At 43.7% G+C, this 26,455-nt stretch overlaps 1 protein-coding gene across 2 annotated transcripts in view; it reads right to left on the reverse strand.

Annotated features, from left to right (window-relative positions):
* Positions 1 to 1,243: 1,243 nt before the first annotated feature.
* The window catches only part of dlc1 (DLC1 Rho GTPase activating protein), a 126,943-nt gene continuing 101,731 nt past the window's right edge, over positions 1,244 to 26,455 (reverse strand). For both annotated transcript variants that reach the window (XM_050044088.1, XM_050044089.1), the window contains 13 exons: positions 22,696 to 22,767; positions 20,318 to 20,399; positions 19,072 to 19,135; positions 14,687 to 16,371; positions 12,515 to 12,694; positions 9,975 to 10,134; positions 8,737 to 8,944; positions 7,975 to 8,191; positions 7,405 to 7,519; positions 4,990 to 5,205; positions 3,847 to 4,064; positions 3,551 to 3,724; positions 1,244 to 3,103 (listed from right to left, as the gene is read on the reverse strand). In XM_050044088.1, coding sequence (XP_049900045.1) covers positions 3,004 to 3,103; positions 3,551 to 3,724; positions 3,847 to 4,064; positions 4,990 to 5,205; positions 7,405 to 7,519; positions 7,975 to 8,191; positions 8,737 to 8,944; positions 9,975 to 10,134; positions 12,515 to 12,694; positions 14,687 to 16,371; positions 19,072 to 19,135; positions 20,318 to 20,399; positions 22,696 to 22,767 — 3,491 coding nt within the window. In that variant the 3' untranslated portion in view covers positions 1,244 to 3,003. The remainder of the gene's footprint in view (positions 3,104 to 3,550; positions 3,725 to 3,846; positions 4,065 to 4,989; positions 5,206 to 7,404; positions 7,520 to 7,974; positions 8,192 to 8,736; positions 8,945 to 9,974; positions 10,135 to 12,514; positions 12,695 to 14,686; positions 16,372 to 19,071; positions 19,136 to 20,317; positions 20,400 to 22,695; positions 22,768 to 26,455) is intronic.

The raw sequence follows: 26,455 nt of genomic DNA on the forward strand, positions 1-26,455 counted from the left end.
GAGACGCAGAAAGAGGTGGATGAGGAAAATAAGTCTGGATCTGAGTGGAAGCACCCGTAACAAACTGCACTGTAAACAACAGAGGTGTGGAATCGAGGCACGTGACTTGGACCTGAGTCTGACTCGAGTCACATATTTGATGATTTTAGATTCCACTTTACAAAATCAAAAAAAGACCTGCAACAACCTGCCTCTCTCCGCTGCCTGTAAAGCTCAAAATTGACTTTAAGGTTCTCCTGTTTGTTTACAAAGCCCTTAAAGGGATAGTGCACCCAAAAATGAAAAATTCAGCTATTATCTACTCACCCATATGCTGATGGAGGCCCTGGTGAAGTGTTAGAGTGCTCACATCCCTTGCGGAGATCCCAGGGGGGAGCGGCTAGCACACCTAATGGCTGATGGCGCCCCAGACTAACGTCCAAGAACACAAAATTGAATCCACAAAGTATCTCCATACTGCTTATCCGTAGTGATCCAAGTGTGCTGCAGCCCCGACATAAAAAGTTGTTTTGAAAAATGTCATATGAACTCTGTGTTTAGCCTCACTGTAGCCTGTAGCTCTGACTGCTTCTCTGTGCTCCGCGCTCACGTGTGCGCGCTCAGGGTGATCGGTGATGTTGTATGGAGATGTCGTTCGTCACGTCAAAAAAGTCGAACTTGTTTTTGCCATTTAGCTTCTTTGCATCAAAATAAGATTCCTGTGGTGGCAGACTTGTTGGATCGTGCAAAAACAGCCTCACTCTTTCATTCCTTTAACCACCTTCTTGAAAAGGTCAGCATTATATTCGCGTATATCCAAAAATCTGTACATCCAGTCTTTTATAATGTTTAAAAGAAGATGTGTTTCCCCATCCGAATAGAAATATGGGCCTTTTTGGACATGCATTTACCCCAGCCTTGCAAACTGTTGACTTGTTGGTTTGTGTAAAGCGTATCCATGACAACACACAGAGCTGACCATAAGCAGGCAAGATGCCCTGTGTCGCAAACTGCTGTAAACCCCCAGATGAGATGTATAATCTGAACATGCTGTATACATGTCTAAAGAATGCTCTTAAAACCTGACTAATATCAGCATTTCTATGTCTTACTTAGAAAATGCTAACTTCGAATAAAGCCTAATTCAGAATATCTATGGATATGCTGAGTAATGTCATATTTGGAATTTAAGTGGAATTTAACTGCATGTAAATAGAGTCAATGACTTGGTCCCACCTCTGGAAAACAAATGACAAATGAAGCATTTTTTTACTTTATTTTAATACATTTAATAGTGCACTTTGATTAACCTGTACAGAAATAATATTAATAAAAAAGATAAAACATTTGTTCATTTCTGTAACACAAAGCTTAACATTTACAATAAAATAAAATAAAATGGTATGATACAAAACAAACATATATCTGAGGTATAAATATATTTGTTTTAAATTAACTGTCATTGTCATGCGTTATTATTTGGCAGAGACACAGTTAAAAGTACAGACATTTACGATATGAACAATGGCTTAGCGAATTAATCACACAACTCAACACAGAAAAAAATGTGCGCCCTTAGATTGAAGCGTGAGTGTTATGAGTAAAGAAGGTTTCAAGGAACCTAAATCTCTTACTTCTTTTTTTAACACTGAAGAAGACAGTACGGAGAAAGAAGCTTACACAAAAGATCGTTTTCCTTCCTTTGAAATCATACAAACATTCAGTCTGCCCTCTTCTTTACAGTAAAACCTGTAAAATCTCCACCTTTATAAAAGGACCATGTTTTCTCTCTTTACTCACCTTTTATAGGACTAGCCAGAGGTTGCAGGTTGGAACAGTGCATTGTTTTTTTCTGTTCTCATGTACATCAGGATTATTGTGAAATCATTATTTTTTATCAACGTGTATATGTAAGTGAAGTTCGGCCTATAACAACTGACTGCGTGTGCACTTAACAACACTATCATTAACTTTTTTAATAGAGGAGGAAAAGCTCAGTACTTATTTTAGCTTTTTTCCAAATTTGGTCCATTGCTGTAGATCTATTCATCTTAAATCTTAAATCCTGTTAAATAAGCAACATTCCCCATCTCTAACACTGAGCCTCAGTCAGAAACAGCTACTGATGAGCTCTTACTGTTATTCAAAAATTGCCTTTTTGCATTTGTGACTGGTTCCCGGCACAGTGACTAATTCTGTCCGTGTCTTCAAGAACAAAATGAGGGGATGTCTTATTTGTATGTTAGTAAATGAGGCCATTTCTTTGATCCTTACTTCTCTTTTTGGTGAGCCAGCCACCGATTCTCATCTGTCTCTGCCTTTCTAAACACTAAAACCCTCGATGCTATCAGCCACCTGTCATCTCACTATATCCCGTCTGTTGTCTCTGCTCAGTCTGCATGTTCCTAACACATTCACATCTTTCTTCACCCATGGATTAATCAATCAGCTGACCATAATATTCTCTACTGTTCCTCCTGTGCCTTACTGTAACAGAAAAAGAGACAGAGGTAACACAAGACACACATAAACCATTACTGTGAACAGAATACTGTATGTACACATTATGCTGCCACTGGAAAACCAGTGTGAGGAATATGTATTAATTAACCGTTTGTTGCTTTGAACACTCATGCACACACACTCACACACCCCACTTTGCTTCTCAGAAGCAATAGCACCCTTTGGATAAATCTCACATCCTGTATCAGTGACATCATGTCCTTTGGCCCGGAGAAATGTTTGTGTGACACGAGTCCTCTTGGGAGCACACTGAAAGCCCAGACAGAACAGTTTTAGACGATAACATCAGTCTGTTGTAACAAAATCAGAGCAAAAACACAAAAAGTCCTTCAATCCAGGATCCAGGATTTGTCCATTAAATGTGAGTGTAAAGAGGTTTGGACCCCATCGACCTCTCTGCTGGAATGGGTGGAATGAGTCATTTTGAGTCCTCTGTAGGATCTAAATTATGGTCCAAAGAAGCTGTCAAGTCTGTCGGTGCCCAAATTGCACATTGCTTTCTCATTTGTCCATGGGCACGGTGAATGAGTCACGTATCCGCGCCACCTCGGTGGCGCACATGTGTCCATACAGTTTATTGTACCACTCTGGGAAACGACCCCTGGGAAAAAATAAAAGAGATGTCTTGTTAGCTCATTGTGCCACCAGCCTAAAGACACTGAATGATCACAAAAAAGGACTACAGCTCAATACCAATACACTGCTTTCCCCGGCCTCACCCCCTCACCCCTCTGTAGTCTGCGTTCATGTCTAGGGGTAGGGTGTGCACACTCCAAACCGTTGCACAAGCAATAAAATAAACCAACAAATATATTTTCTTTGTTAGTAAGATTTAAAAAATATGATAACCATCATGTTATCTTAGGTTAATGTCTTTTCTATGTATTATGGTCCTTTTCTCCATAACAAACATAAAAAAAGCTAGTAGTGTGCCGATGTCTCAGTGGCTACCTAGTTAATGTTACATTGCTATTGCTGATTTGTGCACGACAGTCCCGCATTCTGACTTATTTCCATGTCTCTTTGTTCCTGTCAGTCATTCACTCACCTGCAGTCGATCCTAGAAATATGTGTGAGTCTGGATTTGTTGGTTCCACAGGGCTCAATGAAGTAGCGTGAGGTGAGGACATTTGCCCGAACACCAACAACAGGCACTCCTTCATGGTCCACAGACGTACACACCAGTGCACACGCTCCTTTTGGCAGGTCTGTTACCCACGTTCTGGTAGAGAGAGTTAAGAGTTTTCATTAGAAAACAACAATAAATCATAAACAGAACATCAAAAAGATGAAGACAAAGAAGTGAGACATGGAGGAAGAGACGGACAATGGGCTAATGTCTACCTGAGCACGAGGTGGTCTCTGGTGGGATGTGGAGCCATAGTGTTCCTGACGTACTGGTAGACCTCCGTCCTCTCGTCCAGGGTCTCAACCACCCGGCTCTCGAGCAAGTCCTCGTCCCAGTAGCCCTGCTCCCGCAGCACTCGAGTCAAAACCTCCTCAGGACCCGCAGGCACCTCCACGGTCACCTTCCACAGCCGCAGAGGAAAGCCATCATGCACCTGGAGAAACACATGGATATGACCAATGAGCTTAACATGCAGTCCTTTTCAAAACTGGTATTATTTAGCTGCATTATAAGTCCTTAGTTTGTAGCCAAAAGCAAAGAGATGACAGGAAATGAGAGGAGAGAGAAATTGGGAACGACATTCAACAAATGTTCCCGGTCAGGGGTGTGTCGTGTGCAAGTCTTTGAGAGTTTCTTTTACAGTATCTAATCGTATCATTGATATTTAGAGATGCTAGAAGTGGTAATCCAGACATCATTTTATGCACAACAGTCAGACTGTGTTTCAAAACTTGCCAGTGCCCTTTAGCCGAGTCAGCTGCTTCATTCTGCCATCAGATGATAGAGAACATTCTGCGCCTTGTGACTCTCAAACTGGAGAAAAGATAACCTCATACGGGGCCCTTTGCACACTACACACAGGAAATGTAGGCCTGGGATAATGGTTAGGTTGTGTATGTTTGTGTGTGTGTGTGTGTGTGTGTGTGTGTGTGTGTCTATGTCAAGCTGATGTCATTCTGGGATAGAGTCCAGTACTGGGATGGGAATGAGAAGCCAAGGGCCAGGCCAGTTTCACACGGATGTGTTTCTATACAGGAAACCCTAACTGCTGGTTTTCCATTTGACATTTAGAGAGGCAGGAGGGAGGGAGAGGCAGACACACAGAGGACAGGAAAAGACAGGAAACAGATAGTTTAAGAGACAGTGTGTGCTTCAGGAATGGTGTCTTGTTTACACAATCAAGACAGATTGACTGATGATCTGGGGGTTTTTTTCACTCGTTAAATAATCTTTCATGAATCACATTAGTCTGCCACAAACAGCCACGCTGAAAGCAGCCGCATGGACTGAGCAGATGTGTGAAAAAAGATTTTTTTCTTTCTAAAAATGTGAGTTGATGAACAAACAAGTGGCTTTACCTTCCTACAGGCCAGCTCTGCGTGCTCAGGCGTGGAGCAGCTGTCGTAACCTTTAAACTTGTCCTTGGCGTCTTTGAGGAGGGCGTCCAGGCTGTCCTGGAGGAAGGCCCTGTAACCTCCCTGCCCGGCCTCTTCACCAGCGAGCTCTTCCAGGCGTCGTGGCAGCAGCGCCTGCTCCACATAAGAGTTCCTGCAGCGACTCATCTCCTCTGGGATCTGTGGGAAAGGAGGAGGAGGATGAAGGCCAGGCCTTAACTTTCCATTGTGTTGCTGTAGGCCATGAGCTGCCAGAATGCATGATGGTTAAATATGTTTGATTTGACTATTTGATTTTTTTTTTCAACAAGGGAGTATGAGCTTTTTTTAAACAGTTAATTGAGGTTATTTGTATGAAAACCACATCAGACAGCAAATATTGTTAAAAGCAGAGCATTTCTGAGCGTCTTAAAACATCTTGATGTTATAAATGTCCTCTGATAAGAGTGATCAGCACTGAGTCACTACTTGATGTTTTGTTTTTGCCAGGCATCTCCACCCTGATTACATGAAGTCCAATTAAAAATGGAAACATCAACACCACATCCTATTTTCATCTCCATCTGTTTGCCGAGCTCATCCTCATTCTTTCTCTCTTTTTGTGTCATCTCTCAGGTTTAATTGAACACTAACAATATTACAGTCTAAGAAAAGGATTTTTATCAGATAAGAAAAGTCTTGGTAAAAATGGATGCAAATTACAGTCAGTTATTTAATAGGTCATCTTCCTGTTTTGAGCCTCTGTGCACCGACAGAGATCTAATTAAAAGAAAACAATTTGGGAGGTAATCGAATTTACTTGTTGTATGATGTGACCATGACAGGAAACCAGGAAGCAATCTAATAAAACCTAACACTAATGACCAACAGTATGCTGCCTCTTAGCATTTACTGTAGCAGGTCAGGGAGGAGGACTGCACTGGGAAGAGCAACGCTTTGGCATAATGGGATTGAAATTGGATTATTAACAGTGTAGTCTGCTGATTATTTCCTGTTTATCCATTCAGTTGTGGTGGATTCATGAGTTTGTGGCTTTTGTGTGACGATGCTGTATTTGAACTTCTTTCACAAATGCAGAGAAAACCCAGGAAGACTAGTGACCACTTTGTGGAAGCTAATGGGGATCTGAATAAAGAATTAAGAATAAAGAGACATGAAGTTGAGTCCACTTCCGCACAACAGGGGCATTTAAAACACTTGGCACATTTACTTCACGTAATCATAACACTGCTTGTTCAAATGACAACATGAATTGCATCACTGAGTTATGTACACATGTTTACAGGACAAACACAGGAACACAAAGTGTTTTGCAATGACATGGTACAGTGAACCAGAGGTCATGTTCATTCTGTCAGCAAACACAACATCGACTTACGTGGCAGTTTGCCTCATGGACTCTATTTAACCCATCAGTAGAGCATGCTTCAGAGTACACTTTGCAAGTGCATTTAGGGTGGGTCCAACTCCACTTTGCTAGTTAAACTGAATAATTTGTACATGAATTAAGGTACAAAAGGCAAATGGGTTGTATTTAGTCCCTTAATTAATCACAGGTGTGTTTTGGGCAAACATGAATTCAACCAGTCAGAGTGCCATCTCCAATTCCCTTTAAAAGCCAGATGTGCCTGCACCTGGTGCCCTGCTATTTGCATGGCGGATTCGGCAAATTAGAGAAGTGAGCGGTTTTGCAGTGAAGCAGTGCAGTAAAAGCAGTGATGTCACTGCAGTAAATATCATGGCGCATTTGAGCAGCAAAACTAAAAACTGTTGTTATAAACTTGACAGAGGACACAGAACTTAACTTTTAGCTTCCGAAGCAGCTCTGCTCTGCTCTCTGCTATGTTCACATTTTAGAAAATATCATTAATATTTTCCTGATTAATGATGTATTTTTTTCATGCACCCACAACTCATTTGCACATCCCTGTGTGTGTAACAAGCAGAGTGTATGCGTGTTGTGAATCTGCTTATGTGGGCCAATCTCACTATCTGAATAATGCGCCCTTTAATAGCAGGAAAATACTGCGCCATTTTGGCTTTAGGCCTGGTTTTTGTTGGTCAATGGCACAGTTGCTTTCTGCTGCCTCAAAATAGCAGTACACTAACAATGCGCCTGACCACACCTCAATTTAAGACCTACATGCCCATGGGTGCACAAATGGGCGTACGTACATTTGCAACTTACACAACATGGGTGCGGGCCATGAAAATGGTGTTAGTGTGAAACTAGTGTAAGATAGGACCTATACAGTATCTCACTCAATAAAACATTCTGAATGTAATTTTGATATCTGTCAAAAGAAAACTTGAACTTTGAAAGTGAGGAGTTTGCTAAGTTAGAGTGCACATTCAGCTCTGCTGTTGGTAAATACTGACCCGGAAGAGTTTGCTGCACTCCTGGATCATGTGTGCCAGGCCGTGAGTGGCAGCCAGGTTCTCATTCAGGTCTCTCTGGTCTGGCTTTCCCAGTATCTGTTTCCTGTTCATCACCCTTTGACCAAGGAAGAGAGGAGAAAAGGACAAAAAGATTAGTAACATCATCCATCATCGAGACAGTGAGCGTTAGAGAGGACAGAGGAAGCGCCATGGGTTGAGGGTGGAGAGAAAACACTGGACACCTGCTAAAGCATCTTCTAGCTAAACATGGAACAAAATATGTGTGTTCTTAATTAGGTGAAGATGTTTATGTAACCTTGCTATTTCCTCTGTCTCTCTCCCTTCCTCCTGTTTCAAGCTTTGCTCTCTCAGCTTCTCTTCTCTGACCTCCATCTCCAGTATCCTGCTCCTTTGTTTCTTTAGACTAACCCTTTCCTGTTTTGTGAATGTACAGCATATTACATGTTATGTAAGCTGCAAGCTGACTGTACCAGTGATGGCAATCAAAATAAAGGCAGTGATATGGTTAAAATGAGTTGATTACAGTGGTGTAGACACACAAACACACACCTTGGCGAGGAGCTTTCCTTGCGGCGCAGGGTGTTGAGGTGGAAGAGGGATGGCGCCAGGCAAACAGCCAGGTTGGTGGGAGTCATCTGGTTCTCAGACACGCTGGCTGTCACGTCGCTCAGCAGACACAGCAGTGTCCGCAGAGCCTCGCGGTTCTCGTCGGGCAGCAGCAGCACAGCGGCACGCGCCGCCTGCAGACGCAGCTCCTTAGGCATGTCTGTAGAGGAAGAGGGAGGATGTCAGGACTTCTTTTTTAATATCATAAGCAGAAAGCGACTAATAACCACTGGCATGCTACATGATGTCATCTTTTTTGGTGTCTTTGGAAAAAGTGTGTGTATGGCTTCCCTTCGCTTGCCAGGTCTGAGCTATGATGAGATCTGTGTCGACCCAAGTGTTTTATATAAGTGTGTGTACACTATGTGCTTCATGCTTCATGCACAGGACCGGTTTTGTTTCACCTTATATAAACAGATCCTAATGCAGCTATTACAGTCATACAGGAACAGAACTTGAGGGGATGTCCACAGAAGGATGAACCACTTAGATATATCCTCATCCTGCAGGTATTTCCTGCACTCATCGTTTGTTTTCTTTTTACTGTTTCACAATTTCTTGCTTCACAGCAGGCAAGCATCTACAGCTCTGAAACAATACCATCTTGTGTATTCTAAAATGCAATCGTCTTGCAGACGTGCGTCTGTGTATGTGAATCGTCTCAACAGGGTTTGGTTTATACTTTAAATGTGTGTGTATTCTTACACTGGTAAATCTGGAGGAAGGTCTCAGACAGTTTGCTGGTGAGCAGGGGTTCTGGCAGATCTCTGAAGTACTGCTTTAGCATGTCTGCGACATCATATGCCGACTGGCCCTCGTAGTTGACGCCCCCTCCGTCTGCGCCACTCGCCTCGTTCATCTGACGAAGAGCCTGGATACGAGATTTAACGCCGGATTTCCTGAAAAGACCCACCTGAACAAAAAGTGAGAGAGAGAGTTACATCATGCATGCATATACAGAAACCTGATAAGTCAGCTCTGAACTGTAATTCCCTTATTAGTCTCAGTATTCTCATGAGTGCGGTGTTTGATCCTATCATTAAGGCATATCAAAAATGATTCATGTGCCAAAAGCACATTTAAAAAACATGTCTTTTAAAGCTGCAGGCTGTTATCATTGAAAAATAATATTCTTGACTTATCCCCAAATCCAGAGCTTATAGTCAATATGGTTACATCACAGCAGATCCTGTTGACTGTATTTACAAGAAGCTCCCATGACACCCAGTGGGCCTCCTTGTACTGAATGTTGTGTAGGACCCCATCGTTGGCCTTTTAAGGCTGTATGAAATGGCAGTGTTGGGGAGAAAAAGAGAAAAAGGCTGTTGGCTTGTTCGGCCTGAATACTTTCCACGAGCTTTCACCACTTTCAAACAGAGGCGCCTTGTCCTGCTTTGAAAAGAACACCATCACTCTGTTTTCTGTTTAGCCCTCCGTTATTAGCTATTTTCTCCTCACGCCCTCTTTCTTTCCTTTATGAATGTACACACACACACACACACACACACACACACACACACATAAATCGGCCATGATGTCTCTGGATTAAACAGACTGACAGGTGACTTCCCAGCTGCACACTTTGACTCTCAGCAGAGCTCCACGCTTCGGCATATGTGTGACAGAGAGCGGAGAAAAAAGAACATGTATACACACTGACTAAGTGGGTATCAGGCTTTTTCCGAATCACTGCTCCATCTTATGTAACATGCAGTGAAAAAAAAAATCCATGGATGAATATTTGACTGATTGCAGATGTCCTAACATTCAAGTATTATGTAACTGCAGCACCTTAAAGAAGAAGCTTTCTCTCTGAGCTGGGGAGAAGCTAAATGACAGACTGGCAGGAGCTTGACGTCATATGTACACTGCAATTACAGCATATGCTCAAGTTTCTATATACATCCGTCCATATGTGTGTTTATTTGTGTACTTTAAATTACCTGGTCCAGGCACTGGTTGCGTAAATAGCGCATGGCCTGCTGAATGCCCTGAGGGAGGGGCTGGCCTGTCCGCTGGACGATGACTTGTAGCGGCACACCGAACACATTCCTGTCTTTATAGTCGCGCACCTTGATCCGCTTCATAAACTTTGGCACAGCCCTGCAACAAACAAACACACACAAGAACAGAAGACTCATCAATATCTGCAACATGTACATGTGAATTTTGATACAAATTTAGGAATTCAGTTAAAAAGGGATTTCTTGAAACAGCTCAACAGTGTCACGACATGCCTTCATTCTTTCTAAGTAATGTACTGCTGTGAAGGGGTCAGTTTGTTGTTGACCCCTTCACAGCAGTAGATTGCTTAGCTTCTATGTGGGACTCCAGTCTGCATCTCTAAACTGGAGCCATGCCCACTGACATCTGCTGTATGTAATATACTATTGATGGATACGTACGCCATACAGCCCCACTTCAAAAAATCTGAACTATCCCTTCAGTGTTAAAACCCTGCAAGAATAAATCATATTACTGCAAAGTTAGCCTGGCGACCAAAATGTGTATGTGTGTCTTTATGTGTGTGCAAGTGGCTGCAGAAGCCTGTCTCCAGGTTTATGAGAGGGGTGGATAAACAGGGTGAGGGGAGAACAGAGGGGGGGGTGAGTAGGATGTACAGATGGGTGTCAAAAGGGGAGGATCCCACTGCTTTATACATCCGCACAAAGTGTGTGTCTCACTATTTGTTACTCTGTGTGTGTGTGTGTGTGTGTGTGTGTGTGTGTGTGTGTGTGTGTGTGTGTGTGCGTGTGTGTGTGTATGTGTTCACTTGGGTGCAAGTGAACACCAAGTATACAACCACAAACCCCAGAGTTGAAACATGCAGCTCCGGCCGTTTCACAAGAATGCACCCACAGATTTATGGCTGTGTATCTATCTGCATGGGTGTGAGTGTGTTTAGCCGAGAGACGCTGTGCGTGACTCAGGACAAGCTCGTCTTTGTAAGAGCAGCCGTTCACAAGACTCGCAGCGCTCTTCCCAACCACAGTTTGGGGAAATAGAAAGGGAGCATATTATGATCCTGGTCCGGAATTCTGAATATGTGTGGGCCTCCAGCGGCCAACAAGTGGCCTCTGTCTTTCAGTGAGCTCCGGCCTGTCATAAGACTGTCATAACGCCTTCTATTCCTGTCCAAGGAAGGCCTCGGGTAGAAGGAATGGGGGGAAGAGGAAAAACACAAGAAAATGATGCAATTTTTCACTTTATTTTTCTCATTGGACCTTGTAAAGTAGTATAAAACTTCCTTCAAATGTTATAAAACAGGTAATTCTGGGTAACTCTTTTTCACGATTTTTTCATATTATATATTTTGACTGAAGAATTTCCAGTAATGCATTTTCTGGTCAACAAAGTTAAGGGGACATGATGCAGTATGACATCATAGTCTGTCAGATTTCTTTATGGTCATCTGCTCCAAGCATGTTACTGCAAGTGTTTACATTACGTAGCCTACACTGCTACATGTAGCTACATGCTAACGTCAGGGGAAAATGTAAACTTGGTTGCTGATGTTGTTCATTTCTTCCCAAATTATTGGCGGTTTTTCATGGATAAAAAGTGCTGCTTTGTTATGGTCATTCCCCAGGTGCAATGGTGGTGCAGAGATACCAAGATATAGCAGGGCTGAAGGCCCTGACACACCAAGCCGTCAGTCAGCCGTTGGTCAATGTTGGGCCGACAGTGTGCGTCTGTCAACCTAGTCGGTGTAGTGTGCTCTGCACCATTGCCCCTCACCTGCTTTTTTTTTTGCCAATTCAGCATGTTGAATGAGCATCATAGACCCTCCTTGAGTCTTGTGTACATCACTTGTATTTTCCACTGCTTTTCTTTCAGGGCTTCCCTGTCAAATGGAGCATCTGATGGATTTTCCCCCAATATTCGATTTCAGAAAAAACCCCACAGAAATATAGACGCAAAGAGAAAGAAGAAGTAAAGTCAGGAGTGACTATAAAATCTCTAAAACAGATACAGTAACAAGGATGATATAAGGTGCCACTGGATAATCATGAGCAGCATATAAAGTGAGGTCAGACTGAAGTGACAGAGAGGATAGAGGCTGGGGGGGAATTGTTGAGGACATTTCTTTGCAGCCTCCAGCTCTTGTAACACCATGCGTGTGAACTCCCATGATTGCCCCGTTGAGAAAAAGACAATGTACGCCCCTTCCCAGCAATTACAGGCCTGGGAAAAGAATGTGAAACCCAACCTTTGTGGACAGCCGTCACCACACTATACAACAACCTGCAGATGGAGGGGATTGGGAGACGGGTGGGACAGAGGGGGAGCAGTTGAATGCATAGATGGCAGAAATTCGAGGGCATCACTTCCTAGGAACACTTAGCTAGACGCAGACGGCACTTCACATGAAAAACAAGCTTTAAAATATAGTTTGTCAAATAATCACTGCACGGAATGGCCTCCTCCTCAACACTCCCTGTGTCCTTTACGCAAGCATTTCATTTCCCTCCAGTTCACTCACCAGCTGAAGCCATGTTTATTTGTCGGGGTGTGTCTCTCCAGCAGAGCAGTGAGCTGCAGCAGGGAGAGCTTCTGGAGTAGATTCATCTGTAGCACAGACTGGCAGCTAATCTGGAGCTGGGCCGATGCCAAACTGGGCCGATGGGAGTTCTGGAAGCTCGGCCAGCGCAATTTCTGTGGTCTGGAGTACGTACAGGGAAAGAGAAGAGAGCACAAATTGAGATGTTATTAAAAAGAGCAGTTTAACTCCTGGGATCTGCACCATGCCTTTGTGTGCACAAAAACTTAGAAACAAAGCCGTACACAGTATTTGTAGTTTTATGTGCCAAGTGATCAGTTAAGGGATTACAGGGATTTATGTACACATCAATCAAGAGACTGTCTTAAAGACTAAAAACTCGTACGCCCCTCGAATGTAATTCTGCCTGTGGATTCCTGAAGGAACAGAAACAGTCCCCATGGAGACCAAGCAGCATTCCAGAGTATCCAGCAGCATTACGTAAGGAGAGAAGTCTCAGCGTGTCCCCATGTTTATCCTTTGCTGTCACTTTCTATGGAAAACTCTTTTCTGTTGGTGCCCCACTGTTTGTCTTTCTATTGTTTTCTTGTCCTTGAGCTTTCATGCATTTCGGTCATGTTTGTCAGGAGTTTTACAAAAGACGACTAAAAGCATGAGCATATTTGTTTGAATTATAATTTACTCTGGTAAAGGATCAGTTCACGCAAACAGTCACATTACGCTAGCATTATTGTATAGACACTGTATGAGCAGTCTGTCTCAAACAAGCACAGAAAATACTGCCTGACTGTTCCCACATTCCCCAAGCTGAGTACGAGCTTTTACCCTAAGGCAGACAATACAGGATGCCCATATTAAAACTGAATTATTTTAAAAATGAATTTGTGCAAACCTCAATTAAGATTTTAAATAATGTTGCTTGATGCTTAGGGGTTGTGTTGCACTTTGCTTATGGTGCTCTGTTGTGTGCTGGTGTTATGTGCAATGTATATAGACAGGCAGCAAGACTTGCGCAGCTCCTGAGCCCAAGACAAGTATTGTGTCGTATTGTATCAGACTGCATTGCATTTATGGACCCCAGGAAGAGTAGTTGCTACCTTGGTAGTGACTAATGGAGCTCCAAATAAATGAATAAATAAAATCATATCGCATCGCATTACATGTAAATTAACATTACATGAAAAGGAAAAGTGAAAAGGCTGAAGACAGATTACAACACTAGTCAGGGGTTTAAATACAACACAAACTGAACCACTGCCACAAATCTTTGCATGTCAACTATTACTTAGAAATCCATACAGTGTTGTTGAGGATCAATGCAGTATGACAACCTCCGGGTCTCAAAAATAACTTGGAAGTTCCAAAAACTGCAGTTCCTTAAATGGTCACTTGAGGCTGGCTCCAAACGTGAGTCAATCCCCATACACCCCCATGTATATGTCTGTATGTATGTATGTACATGTCAATATGTTTAACTTTACACCAGAAATAAACATGTTTACAGACTGGTACAAAAAACAGTTTTGGTCTTTATAGTTACAGTACATCTAACGTTCATTACAACTCTATAGGGGTTGAATTTTTCTGTAACTCACCTGTTTACATCTTATTAAGACTTAAAGTGACGCACAATTAAGGGTGTGGCCACTTGAGTGACAGGTGGGTGATGTCTGTTTACAAGTCGCTACCATGGCAACAACGTTGCTGTAGTTGTTGCTAATTCAGTGTCTTTCATGAAAATTAATTGAAATGTTTTGGTTGCCTAAAAAAAGTCATGTTCTGCGGTTGGTTGTACTAAAAGACCCTCTCAAAAGTTAAATGTTCTGTATATCTTGTTTTGATGGTTTTAAATCTCTTACAGTTAACCATGGCTATAAATGCACCAAACTAACCAAGCTAGCAGCAGAAATATAGTCATTTCTGGCTCCAAAAATCCAAAATAGCGACAGCCAAAATGCCAAACTCAGGGCACAAACTGGGAGTCCACAAACCAATGAGTGATGTCAAAGGAGCTACGCAAAGTATTTGATGCAGTTTGTGATTACAAAACATAAAATTGTGATTCTCTACTGCATTGATACTTTCTTACACCCCTAGAACTGACCCTTTGACAGTTGTACTGCATCAGTAGGAAGGTAGTTTAGATTTACTGACCTGCTGGTTCTGGTTAGAGATGCCCCAACACCAGAATCTCTTCGCTCCCTCATCCCTTCCTCTCCCTCTCCCTCTCCCAGCGGGTTTCCTGTGCTGTCTTGATCACTCCCGTTCTCCGTCTCCTCCAGCCGGTTTTGCAGAGGGGAGGACGGACAAGGGGAGGCTGAGTCCAGTGCTGAATCTGAGTCTCCCTCTTCCTCTTCGTCCTCCTCCTCTTCCTCCTCTTCGCCAGCCACCGCCTCTGACCATGCATTAACAAACCGCTGCAGGCCGCTGACATGTTGCAGCACTTGCTCCAGTTTGCGTTCATCCCCCTCTTCCCTGTCTTCCTCCTCCTCCCTCTCAGTGCAGGGGACGTTGTCATAAAAACTGAGCCGGCTGTCGACAGACCCTGAGGAGCAACGCCGCTGGCGTCGACTTTGCCGCCCCCTGAGGATCACTGAGTTCCCATTATCATTCCCGTTGTTATTGCGTGAACTCCCGTCCTGCAGGGCTTTGGGGAAGGTTCCAGGCTTGTGACCTTCTGGTAAGTAGAAGAAGATCATGCCCTCCTCTTCCTCCTCTTCTTCTTCTTCTTCTTCAGCTTGTCTGCTATTGTCTCGAACACTGCAGTTGTTCCTGCGGTTCTGCTCATCCACTGTCATCCCATTACTGGCTTGGCAGGGGATGGGTGGGGCAGATTTGGGTGGGGGTGTTGGCTGTAGATCTGCAGCTTGTTGGGGAATGCTGAAAGGATCGAAACCCTCCAAATACATTCCTCCTCTCTTACTGGAGCCAGCTGCTGTGCTGTGGCTGCGAGCGCGAGTCACTGGGCTTGGAGTGCTCACTGCACTTCCACTGCTGGCTTCAGACTGGCTGCTCCCAGTACTTCCAGTGCTGCCGTTGCTGGTCTGAGTGGAGTAGGATACAGAGCGATTGCGGTTAAGTGTCATAGTCTGAGTGGGATTGCGGTGGTGATTGAGGTTCTGGTTGAGGTTGATACTGGAGATGTCCACACAATTGAGCCTCCGCAGCTTGTCATCATCCAGACCCTCTTTGATGACAGGGCCACTGATTTCTATCTTCCCTCCACTTGTGCTCCCCTTCTTCTTTCTCTTGGAGGTGGTGCCGCTACGCAGCCGTAGACTCTCCATCCTCTTGAGGAAGCTCTTCGCTCTTGAGCGTGTGCTTTTGCCGCTGCCACCTCCTCTGTCAAGACTTCCTCCCAGTCCCCCCATGCCTGTTTTCACATCAAAGGTGAACTGTCCGAGTGTCTCCAGAGGTGATGGAGGCATCCCATCAGACAGGGAGTCCTCATTTGCGCATCCTGACCCGCCTGTGCCCGAGGAAGAACACATGCTAGCTACAGAGCTTGCACGAGTAGCGCCGGCAGGTAAAATTTCACTTGTCAGGGCAGCTCCATGGCTCTTCTCTTCTCCTCTGCCACCACTCCCACTGCTGTGGATGGAGCCAACTTCAGGCTGCTCGCTGAGGTCGGTCAGCACACTCTCCGAACTATTGCCTTCACGCAGGGCGAGCTTGCCCTTCTGGGATACTTGGTCCTTGGGGAAAGGGGGTTGGGCAGCGTCTGAGGGCAGTGAGGAAAAAACCTCCAGCTCCTCCATACGGGACCAGCGCTTACTGTCCCTCTGGAAGGTCCATCGGCCACTGATGGCACAAGGCTCGTCCTCATCCGAGTCTTCGCTCTGGATAGGGGAGAAGGAGGAGATAGGGGACAGGGAGAAAGAAATAGCAAGAAGAGATGGAAAAAGGAGAGGGAGGGAGAAGAACAGTTAGGGGACATTATGCACTGCTACGTTTTCCATTTCTTCTCCAACATTCCTCACCTTGGTCCAGGAAACTTTCTGGAGTTATGGAATTAACTTTATAATTGTTGCACTTTCACTTTGCAATGTGCACATTCACGTCCAGTTCCCATTTATCCATCTAATTACTAAAAACAGAATTACTGATGTATGATGGCTGCCAAATGCCTCACAACACAAGAGCCTTTACATAAGTAATTGAATGAGGAATTCTTCTTGGAAGATATATAACATACCACTGACGCAATAAGACTATGGTTTTACATAATGTGATCTTAAACTGAGGTGCTGTGGGTAAGCACATGACTTGATAAAGCAAAGATACTCATGGTCAACCAGACCATTTCCTGACTGCATGGACAATACATACACAAGACAAAGAAAAAAGGGACCATTACTGAGTCACATATAGTGCACATGCACCTTCACAAAATGCACACACCTCCCCCAGTTAAGTTAATCTATCTCAGGCCCCAGAGGGAGTTCAGGAAATTCCATTATGACCCCCATAGCTCACAGTGCAGCCGGCCAGACTGGGGTCGCCCCCCCATAGTCTTTGTCCCCTCTGATGACAGGGATATCAAATTATGTCTTCTAAGGAAAACTTTATCACCTTCTGTTTTATTTAATAAGATACAATTTTCAGTCTGTTCATCTCACTTAAGTTATTTCAACTGGCAGCATAATAGTGGACTGAAAACCCCCCCACTCGATTTTATTATTCTAATAGGCTACCAAAAGGCGTCTGTGTAGTGATACAATATTGTCATGCAAAACATCACGATACTGTACTGCAACAATTTTTTCCCCACCCCTATTCTTTGGGTGTGTGTGTGTTTTTTTACAAGTCATTATAGGTTTTCTACCTCACACTTCTTAATATGTATTATGTCATGTGATTTGTATTTACATGTGTGGAACAAACAAAACAAATCTGCCCACTTTCAAACACACATAAATATACACACAAGTTGAGCTGGGAGATTCCAGGACTTCTTCACAGTTCCCGATCACAGTGGAGGACCATAAAGCTCATAAAACTAAACCACACGCCACATTTTAACCACCTCCTTCTCCTCACCTTACTCACACCCTATCTGTAATTTGAACTCACCAAAACACACAAAAAGGTTTAGAAAGCAACTGACTTGAGGTTTTTAAGCAATAACAATATCCCCCTTTACAAAGATGCCAGGAAATCAGCACTTTACAATAAAAAATTCCAGCAGAAAAATGATCAGATCTGCAAAATCCATGTTCCACTAGTTGAATGCCAGTGTTCCATTTTCACTGCTCACATGGACTCCACATACAGGCCTCATTAATGATATCATGTTTGGTGGAAACATGATGTAATTTCAAATAAAAATGAACAGAGTGCGATCCATCCCTGCTATGTACAGTTTTATTTATTAAAGTCAATGACTTAAAGAGGACAATAGAGACTTTCGTGACATTTTCAGATTCCATTGTGGCTTTTCTCTCAAGTTACGTTGGTTGGAATGTGAGATAACCTCACAGAGAACCGTGATTGGCCAACAGAGCGTCGACCATTTATCAACATTCTAGAGATATCTTATCCTCAAACCATCAAACCACCAAAGCATTCACTGCAACGGTGGGCGCTTTGAACGTCACGAGGAGTCTGCAGAATGAAAACTATTTATTATTACAATTCCACTGATAGAGAGAACGATCCAGAAAGAAGGGGAAATGGGGAGTTTAGATTTAAGAGAGAGGGATTGTTAGGACACGAGGAGATCAATGCATTCCTAAGCTGTCTGAGGGGGGTTGTCATCCTACAAAGATGGCAAATAACCTCTTTGACTCCTCTAGTCTTGTGGACTCCTGAAATGAAAGGTGACACAGAAAGGGTCATCCTAATGAATACCACCACACACAGAACAAGGATGTTACTATGTAGCACTTCAGGCCGTTTGGGAATTAAGGCTGATTTGTACAAAAAGAAGCGATTCAGTCAGTCTAGCCAGTCTGTCAGTAAGTCAGTTTAGACTAATTTACGTGACCTAAATCTGCGATATTCACAGAATTATCCGCTTTTCTTCCAAGCGACCTGTTTCCTTGAAATGTAATCTAAAGAGTGTGCTGTTTGAGGGAGTTAAACTGATCTTAAAAGCTACTTTAAAACACACCATATTGCACTCAGTCAAACACCCTTATGAGTGTGATCACAGACAAGAGATGTTCGGTGCTTCGTTCTGCAAGAGTGCCACAAAAGCAGCACACTAAGTCCTTTTATGGTGAGCCAGAAGTATGAGGAAGTATTTGAGAAAGAAGGGGAGCACGCCTTGAGTAGGGGGAGGTCCTGGTGAATGCAACCCCTTCATTTAGACATTAAAGCTACCCTCCTTCCCCCTAGGGTCCTCACAGCCCACTTGATATAGAAATAAACCCAACAGGTGCCTTTTCATTAAATGAGATGAGAGAAAACACAGCTTCGCCCCGTGGCCATGGGTGAACTGATGGTTGAGGTGAGGGAATGTGGTTAAGGAGACTGGCAGAGGGGCTTTTCAGTAAGGTGTGGAGTTCATGTGTGTGTGTGTGTGTGTGTGCACTTACTCTTTTTCTTTGCGGCGATATCTCCAGTCTCATTAGAGCACACTTGTTGAGGGTGTTCAGTCTCCTGCAAACACATGCAACATTGGTTACATTTAAAGCGTCATAGCTGCCTGACGTTTTCCTTAAACACTAACCTCTCATCACCAAGAGGATGTATGATGGAAGAAAGGATGAAATGGGAGGAAAAACAGAAGAGAGGAAGAGAAAGACAGAGGGGGGAGCGCGGGTGCAGCCGGGCTGGCTAATGAGCTGCTGAAGGATAATCTCCACATGAGCGGGGAGGGAATGAGAGGGAAGCAGAAAAGGAGAGAGCGAGGAGAATGAAATCTGCTGGAGTGGTGACGAAAACTTGGGGAGGGGACAGAAAGCTTATCCCCTCCAGCCACCTGGAGAAGGGGAGCAAGAGGGTGGTGGTGGTGGTGGTGGTGGGGTCCATCCTCTAGAGAGCTCTTAGAGCAGATCATGTAACAATGGAGAGATGAAGGGATGGGAATAGGGGGATAGTCGGGGCTGTGGGAAGCGGGGTGGCGCTGAAAGGCTGCCAAGAGAGGAGACATTGAGATGATAGTTTCCAGATGTATGGAGGGACACCTGCTGTGGTTTATTACTGAGAGTCAGAATCTGATGAAGGAGTTGACTCCATTAAAGAGCCATTAACCTCCTCCTCATATGCTAATTAATATCACAGGGACACCAACTAGGATGCAAACCAGTCCTCTCCAATGACACTCACTGCCATCAAGCCCTTTTTCAAATACATTAGCAACTGCCTGAAACTTCAAATAAACAAAGCTTTGAAACCATTAATTCCCCACTGTCATATGTTTTCCACAACATGGTTGTAGAACAGTGAGGCGGCATAACAGCGTAAAATTCCAGCTTTGAAAAGGCTGTGTAAAAGGGGCTGTAGAGGGCATTGCGTTATCATATCATTCAGCAGTGAAAGGTAGGTGTGAGATATGTGCCTCCCGCGGCAATCGGAGAGAGAAGAAAATAAAGAAAGTGAGATATGGACATAGAAAACTAAATGTAGAGAGGACAAGGTACAGTGCATGGCTCCAATGTGCTTATCGTGTCATTCTTTCATCTCATCGGCAACTTTACAAAGCATGCCTCCTTTTGAAGTCATGCCCTCATGGTTTTGTTTGAGGGGAAAACTAGAGATTGAAGGAGAAGAATGGGGCATAACATCAAAAGAAAGAGAAAAGATGAATGAAAGGTTCAGTATGATGATGAGTAATCTCACCTGCAGAGAGCCTCGATAGCGTCCCGATCGAGGAAGTCATGGTCCCTGGTGACTGAAGAGATGTCGATGGGAAACTGAGCATCTAAACAGAGAGTGTCTGATCAGTGTGGGCATCTCGCTACCAATCAGTGTGTTCAGATAAAACTAAAGATACAACCCCTGGCCTTAAAAAACACCCACCCACTCAAACACCCATTAGAGCCTTTCGTCCCACCTTCTCTCCCCCATACAGCCTTGATGAAAAGCTAAAAGAGGAAGTAGCGTCTTAGCCGACCAAACAAACACAGCTGCAGCTTTCAGACTGGGCAGGCAGGGGGGATGTGGAGCACAGAGAGAGAGAACAGGGGATTGATTGAAGAATGACAATAGGTACTCCACTGCTGCTCAGCGCTCCCACTTCCTTTTCTCCTTCTCCTTCTTTCTCCCTAGTCTACCTCATTAACAGGATCACTTCAGTGGCAGTTTAAGTATGAAGAACATTTCAGCAGTCTGGTACAGAGATAGATTTGAAGATGTTTCTGGAATGTGTTGGCCCAACCCAAAATGGGAATCTTGCATCTAAACCAAACCCCCCAGGGGTGATGATGATAAGAAAATGCCGCTCAGGGGAGGCCAGCACCTTAAGCCGACTGTACTGAATCAGGCCTATCAGTCTGCTTATCTTTAGTGGGGCAATAGTCTTGACAGCACACACAATAGAGATTGTCCCACAGATACAAGGGACAGAAAAATCAGCACAAATTCCTTCTTATGTGGAGACGGCTGCAAACCAGTGCGGGTGTGAAATCTGTGATAGACTGTGGTTTCGGAGTTGCAGTTTGTGCATTTATAAAACCAGTCTCATCACCTGAGCAGAAACACAATGAGCTTCCCATTCAAATAGGAAAACTTTCACGGTTAAGCAGCAACCGGCAATGATCCATTGATGGCAGCTTGGTCCTGCTGTCATCGTCCTGTGGTTACATAAGGACAGCTGGTATGCCCGCGGCATGCCATAATATCTCTGGAGTAGCTATATGGAGTGTAAAGAATGTTTGATGTATATCATTGAGTTTGTATTTAAAACTCAAGGGTCGGGCATTGCATTCTTTGTCAACCACATGTCAGTGTATGAGTAACTTGGAAGGGTATACAGAAACATGTTTTGTGTTTATTTTAACAAGGTATGAAAGACCTTTGGTCATCAAAGAGTTACTACATAGGTTACATTAGTTAATGTTTAGAAAATGCTGTGCTGCTGTGGTTTATGTGGCTTTTCCTGCATAAGCAAAGCAATGCTCTAGTGCATAGGAAAAAAACACAGGCAGCCCTTACTCCTCAGGAATGTTATGCTGAGTGTGGTGTGTGTATGCGTGCACAGGAGCAGGTGTGCATAATGATGTTTTGTATGCTTGACAAAGGACATTTTCTGCATGAGCTAAACATCAACAGGTGTAAATTTCCAAAGAGGTGTGTGCTCACTGATTGGCAGAATGACCACTACTCTTACTTGTGAACTCAATTCAGGGCTGTGACAATAACTGCATTACAGTCTACGGTAGTGATGAGATCATCACCATCACCACTGCATTTTTGGGGGGGAGCAAATAAAATTCACAAAAAAAAAGTGCCACTTGCCTCTGTTTATAGTCACCTCTGTGTAGCCTAACTCTGTCCCACCCCCAGCACTATCTGATTTGTTACATTGATTATTGGTCATGGATAACAGCCTATTAACACTGCTATTAACAAATTTGTGGTTAACCACCAAACCGCAATTATATACAACCATAGCCCAGCAGCCCTGTCTCAGTGTAACAAAAATTCAAGGGATAATATTTTTATTAACAACCCAACAACAGTAGATCTGCCCTACTGATTTCAGTTCAGACTTTTTCAGATCAGACACACTTAAAGGGTCTAAAAATAGACCCCTTCTTTTCTTAGCTAAGCAACTACATTTCCCCGCAGTTCCAGAGTGATGTATATAGTAAATAGTGATTTAGATACATTTCATTTTTTTCCTCACTGGACGGAGGTAAGGGCATGACATATTGAGACATACTGACATGCTGTAATGTAAGAGGTCTGGTATCTCGGATGATAAGTAGGACTGTACTGTCTGATCTGATTGAGGTGACCTGTAAAACAATTTGTCTTGCTTCCTTTTTTTCCCCTTCTTTGTGATTTGGTAGTATGTTACAATTTCCAATTTAAAAAAAGATTGTTTGATGTGGTAAAATTTCAAAAACTCACAGGTCACTGATGTAACAACACAACTTGGAAAATCTGTCTGATTCTACCAAGATTCCCAGTATAACTGTGGCTTTCTCATACCAGCACCAACTTGGTATCCTCAGTACTACTATATGGTTGTGGTAGAGTGGGCTGGGTCTTACCTTCATAAAGCTGGGCGTACTGTGGGAACCCTGCTGCTCGGAGCCAGGTACAGGCCTCTTTGGCTTCGATCTCTGCAGTTGACAAAGGTGAGAGAAAACAAATGGCTTGTTAGATGTTGTAGCAGCCACTTGGATCCATCTGAACAGAAAATATAATCAATGTTTATCCTGTCAATCAATGGTTATCCTGTCCAAATATCAAAGTGAGACAAAACTCTGGGACTGAGCACTCTGACATGCTAGCAGCTTATCAAATGTGAACCCCTTGACCTTATTAGCTATCTCACACTTGGTCACTCTCCTCTCACATGCTTCTAAAGCTGCAGCTCAAAGCATCCTTCGTGCAAATTGTGTTAACCCCCTCACACGCCCAGTGTGTGCCACTTAAGCTCCTTATCAAGGTAAGGCAGCGCTATCTGTTGTTCACACAGAACAGAAAACGTATGTGAGGAGTCTTTTCTTATACAACACAACTGTACCCATGGATACTAATTTGTCATTTTGTGATTTTCCTTAGTTTTCTGGGTTTGAGTTTTTAACAAAAATATGTCGTCTTGTAAATGCCCTCCAGCATCTGTTCCCTCATGATGCCAGTATGGAAAATTTCAGGCACTTCAGTTATTTAAGATGCATGTAGAAAAGATTGATGTATGCTTCTCATGTGTCCATCAATGCCATTACCACGATCCAACATGTTCACAACACTTCTCCAACGCTGCCAGACAAACTCTATCCGTAACTGCCTTTAAACACAAGGTGTGATATTTGGGCTTGTTGTGCTAAGTACTGACTAGATGTCGAGGTCCACTGTGTTAGAGGAGCCATGGTGATGTCTCCCAATTATCTGTGAAAGCCCTTTAGTCGACATATGCCAAATGGCTGCCCAAACCCCAGCCTCCTCAATTGCTCCATCACCCCCACTGGAAGCAGTTTGAAGAAAAGAAGACAGACAGAAACATGTCTCCAGGCCTTAAGGAGCTGACTTTACAATGTCCTCTTTAGTGACATGACAGCAAGTACAAATGTAGCAAGACCTTGAGAAAAACCTGTAAACAAAACCAGTGGAACAAAGGCAGGAAAAGACACTGATAAAAATGGATGAAAGTGACAGCATATAGAATGACTGCAAAACATGAAAGCTGAATACAAGCTAATCCCGTTACAAGTGTGAGAACTTTGTGTTAAGTCTGAAATTCAGGCAGGATAGTTAAAAGTTACATTTAGACATTATAGTGATGTGGTTTACACTTTTAGTAGGGCTGCTATGTTTGACTGAGCGTGACTGAGCTAATAGTAACCACCGGTAAAGAGATGCAGAGTAGTTTATTTTATCTTCGAAACACCAGCAGTTCCACCTCATTTCGAGGCTAAATTACACCAAGGAATTGTTGGATTTTTTTAGCTCAAGCTCAAGAACGTCAGCTTAAAAGGAGAACAGAGTAAAGACTGGAGAACTAGATAAAACAAGGACTACAGTGCAATAAATAATGTCAAACAAGAAAGACATTACCAAATGGGAACTGGCTTGATGTGGACAAAAGAAAGGTAACCATAAAAATTGTCAGCCAGACAGATAGGTCAGACTGCTGCAAAGGGTCTGGCCTCAACCATATATGAGCATTTACATACCAACAACAAGCCTAGACGGCAGACAAACCCACTAACGACAAGGTGTGACACGACCAAGACAGGGTCTCCCCTCTGCCACTGCAGAGGCCAGCACCCCTGAAGCAACCGCTATGACACCAGCGTGCACCCAAGTGTCAAATAACACATTAACAACTGTGTCTTAACGCTGATTCATTTGACAAATGAGCTCTATTTCTCCTTGCAGACGTGAGCTGTCTCAGAAGCTGTGTGGGTGTGTTGAGCCGAGTATTTTTGGAGCGTAGTGAACCAAGAGGAAAAAAACGAGGGGTAATTATACCCACATTCTTGAGCGAGCACTGCATAGAACTCGAGATTCTTGTGTTTGCTTGTGCATCTATGTGTGTGTGACTGTGTGCACATGCAAGTCTGTGTGTGTTTGCAAAGACTGACCTCATGTTTAAAGACAAACCACTCAAAAGACAGTAAAGCTATTGAGATGCAAATTAGACATACAAACACGTGGTTAGCTTTCCACCCCCCACACCCAAAAAAGTGGGCTATGGGATCCATTAAGTGCCTTTGGAGGGAAGCTATCCAGTGACACACCCCATTGGGCTAGAATGTGTGTCAAATCTACTTTACAGTGACATAATGTGGACTTGGTGTGCCTTGGAAACAAAATAATGACACCAGTATTCAGATGGATAAAACTGAATATTTGTCACTGCACCGCATTGTGGCTCAGTTCATTCACCGAGTGAAGCATGAATATTTTTCCATCTTTTGTTTGGCTGCAGGAAGTGGACAGGGGCATGGGGCATCTGGCACAAACAACCTAACAATAGAGCCACACACACACACACACACACACATACACACACACACACACACACAGTCTTATGCATCTGTAATTGAAAAAAAAAGTTGGATCAACAAAGCTATAAAAGAGGTTTACAAGAATATCCAAGCTTCATAAAAATGTCCCCCTCCGACACCCCACCAGCTCCTTTACTTTTCTGTTTACTTCCATTACTTGAGATTTGTGGGTGTATTTTATTTCATGTCCTCCCTCACTGTCCACCCCAATTCCTTAGCCCTCGCCAGGGAACTACCTCACTTCCTCTTCCTGCTTCCCTCACAGGAAGAGAGCCAAGCGGCGCTGCAGTGGCCGCCGACCACCCGGCTGTAAGGCCCTGCCTTCGTTTGTTCCTGGCCAGATAATAGGCGGGGAGGCAGCCAAGACAAACACTGGCTCCGGTGATTGTGTGTGCTTACCGTACGTCCTCGTGGCTAAAGACAGCTACAAAGCCACTCTGGACGAATGTATGTCTTACAACAAACACTCAAATATGACCAAAAAAAATGCTGATCGCTGAGTTATTCCCAAATAGAAACCTGGATAATGACGGTGATGTCTGATCTACATGTGCCAAGCTGGCTGAAGTACAACAGATTACAAATGTGAGAGGAGTCAGGCCAAAACCAAAGTACTGAAAATACTCTCCTCCGTGTCCTCACAAACTAATTATGCCACAGTTGACCACACACTTCCTTCTGTGCAGTGTAATTTCTGGAGCAGCACATTCAGAACACATTCCTCCGCATGTTAAGGTTTAGTTTTTTTCTCATGTAGCAACAGCCAGAGGTGGGAACATGTCATTGTTTTGCAGGTCACAAGTAAATCTCAAGTCTTTGCACTCAAGTTCCAGGTCAAGACTGACAAGTCCCAAGTCAGACCCGAAGTCAAGACAGGCAAGTTCTGTGTCAAGTCCCAAGTCAAGACCGGCAATTCCCAAGTCAAGACAAGCAAGTTCTTAGTCAAGTCCCAATTCAAGACTGACCAGTCCCAAGTTAAGACAAGCAAGCTCTGAGTCAAGTCTCAAGTCAAGACAAGCAAGTCCCAAGTCAAGACAAGCAAGCTCTGAGTCAAGTCCCAAGTCAAGACAAGCAAGCTCTGAGTCAAGTCTCAAGTCAAGACAGGCAAGTTCTGTGTCAAGTCCCAAGTCAAGACAAGCAAGTTCTTAGTCAAGTCCCAATTCAAGACTGACCAGTCCCAAGTTAAGACAAGCAAGCTCTGAGTCAAGTCTCAAGTCAAGACCAGCAAGTCCCAAGTCAAGACAAGCAAGCTCTGAGTCAAGTCTCAAGTCAAGACAAGCAAGTCCCAAGTCAA

Source organism: Epinephelus moara, chromosome 5, assembly GCF_006386435.1.
Source record: "Epinephelus moara isolate mb chromosome 5, YSFRI_EMoa_1.0, whole genome shotgun sequence".
Taxonomy (NCBI): domain Eukaryota; kingdom Metazoa; phylum Chordata; class Actinopteri; order Perciformes; family Serranidae; genus Epinephelus; species Epinephelus moara.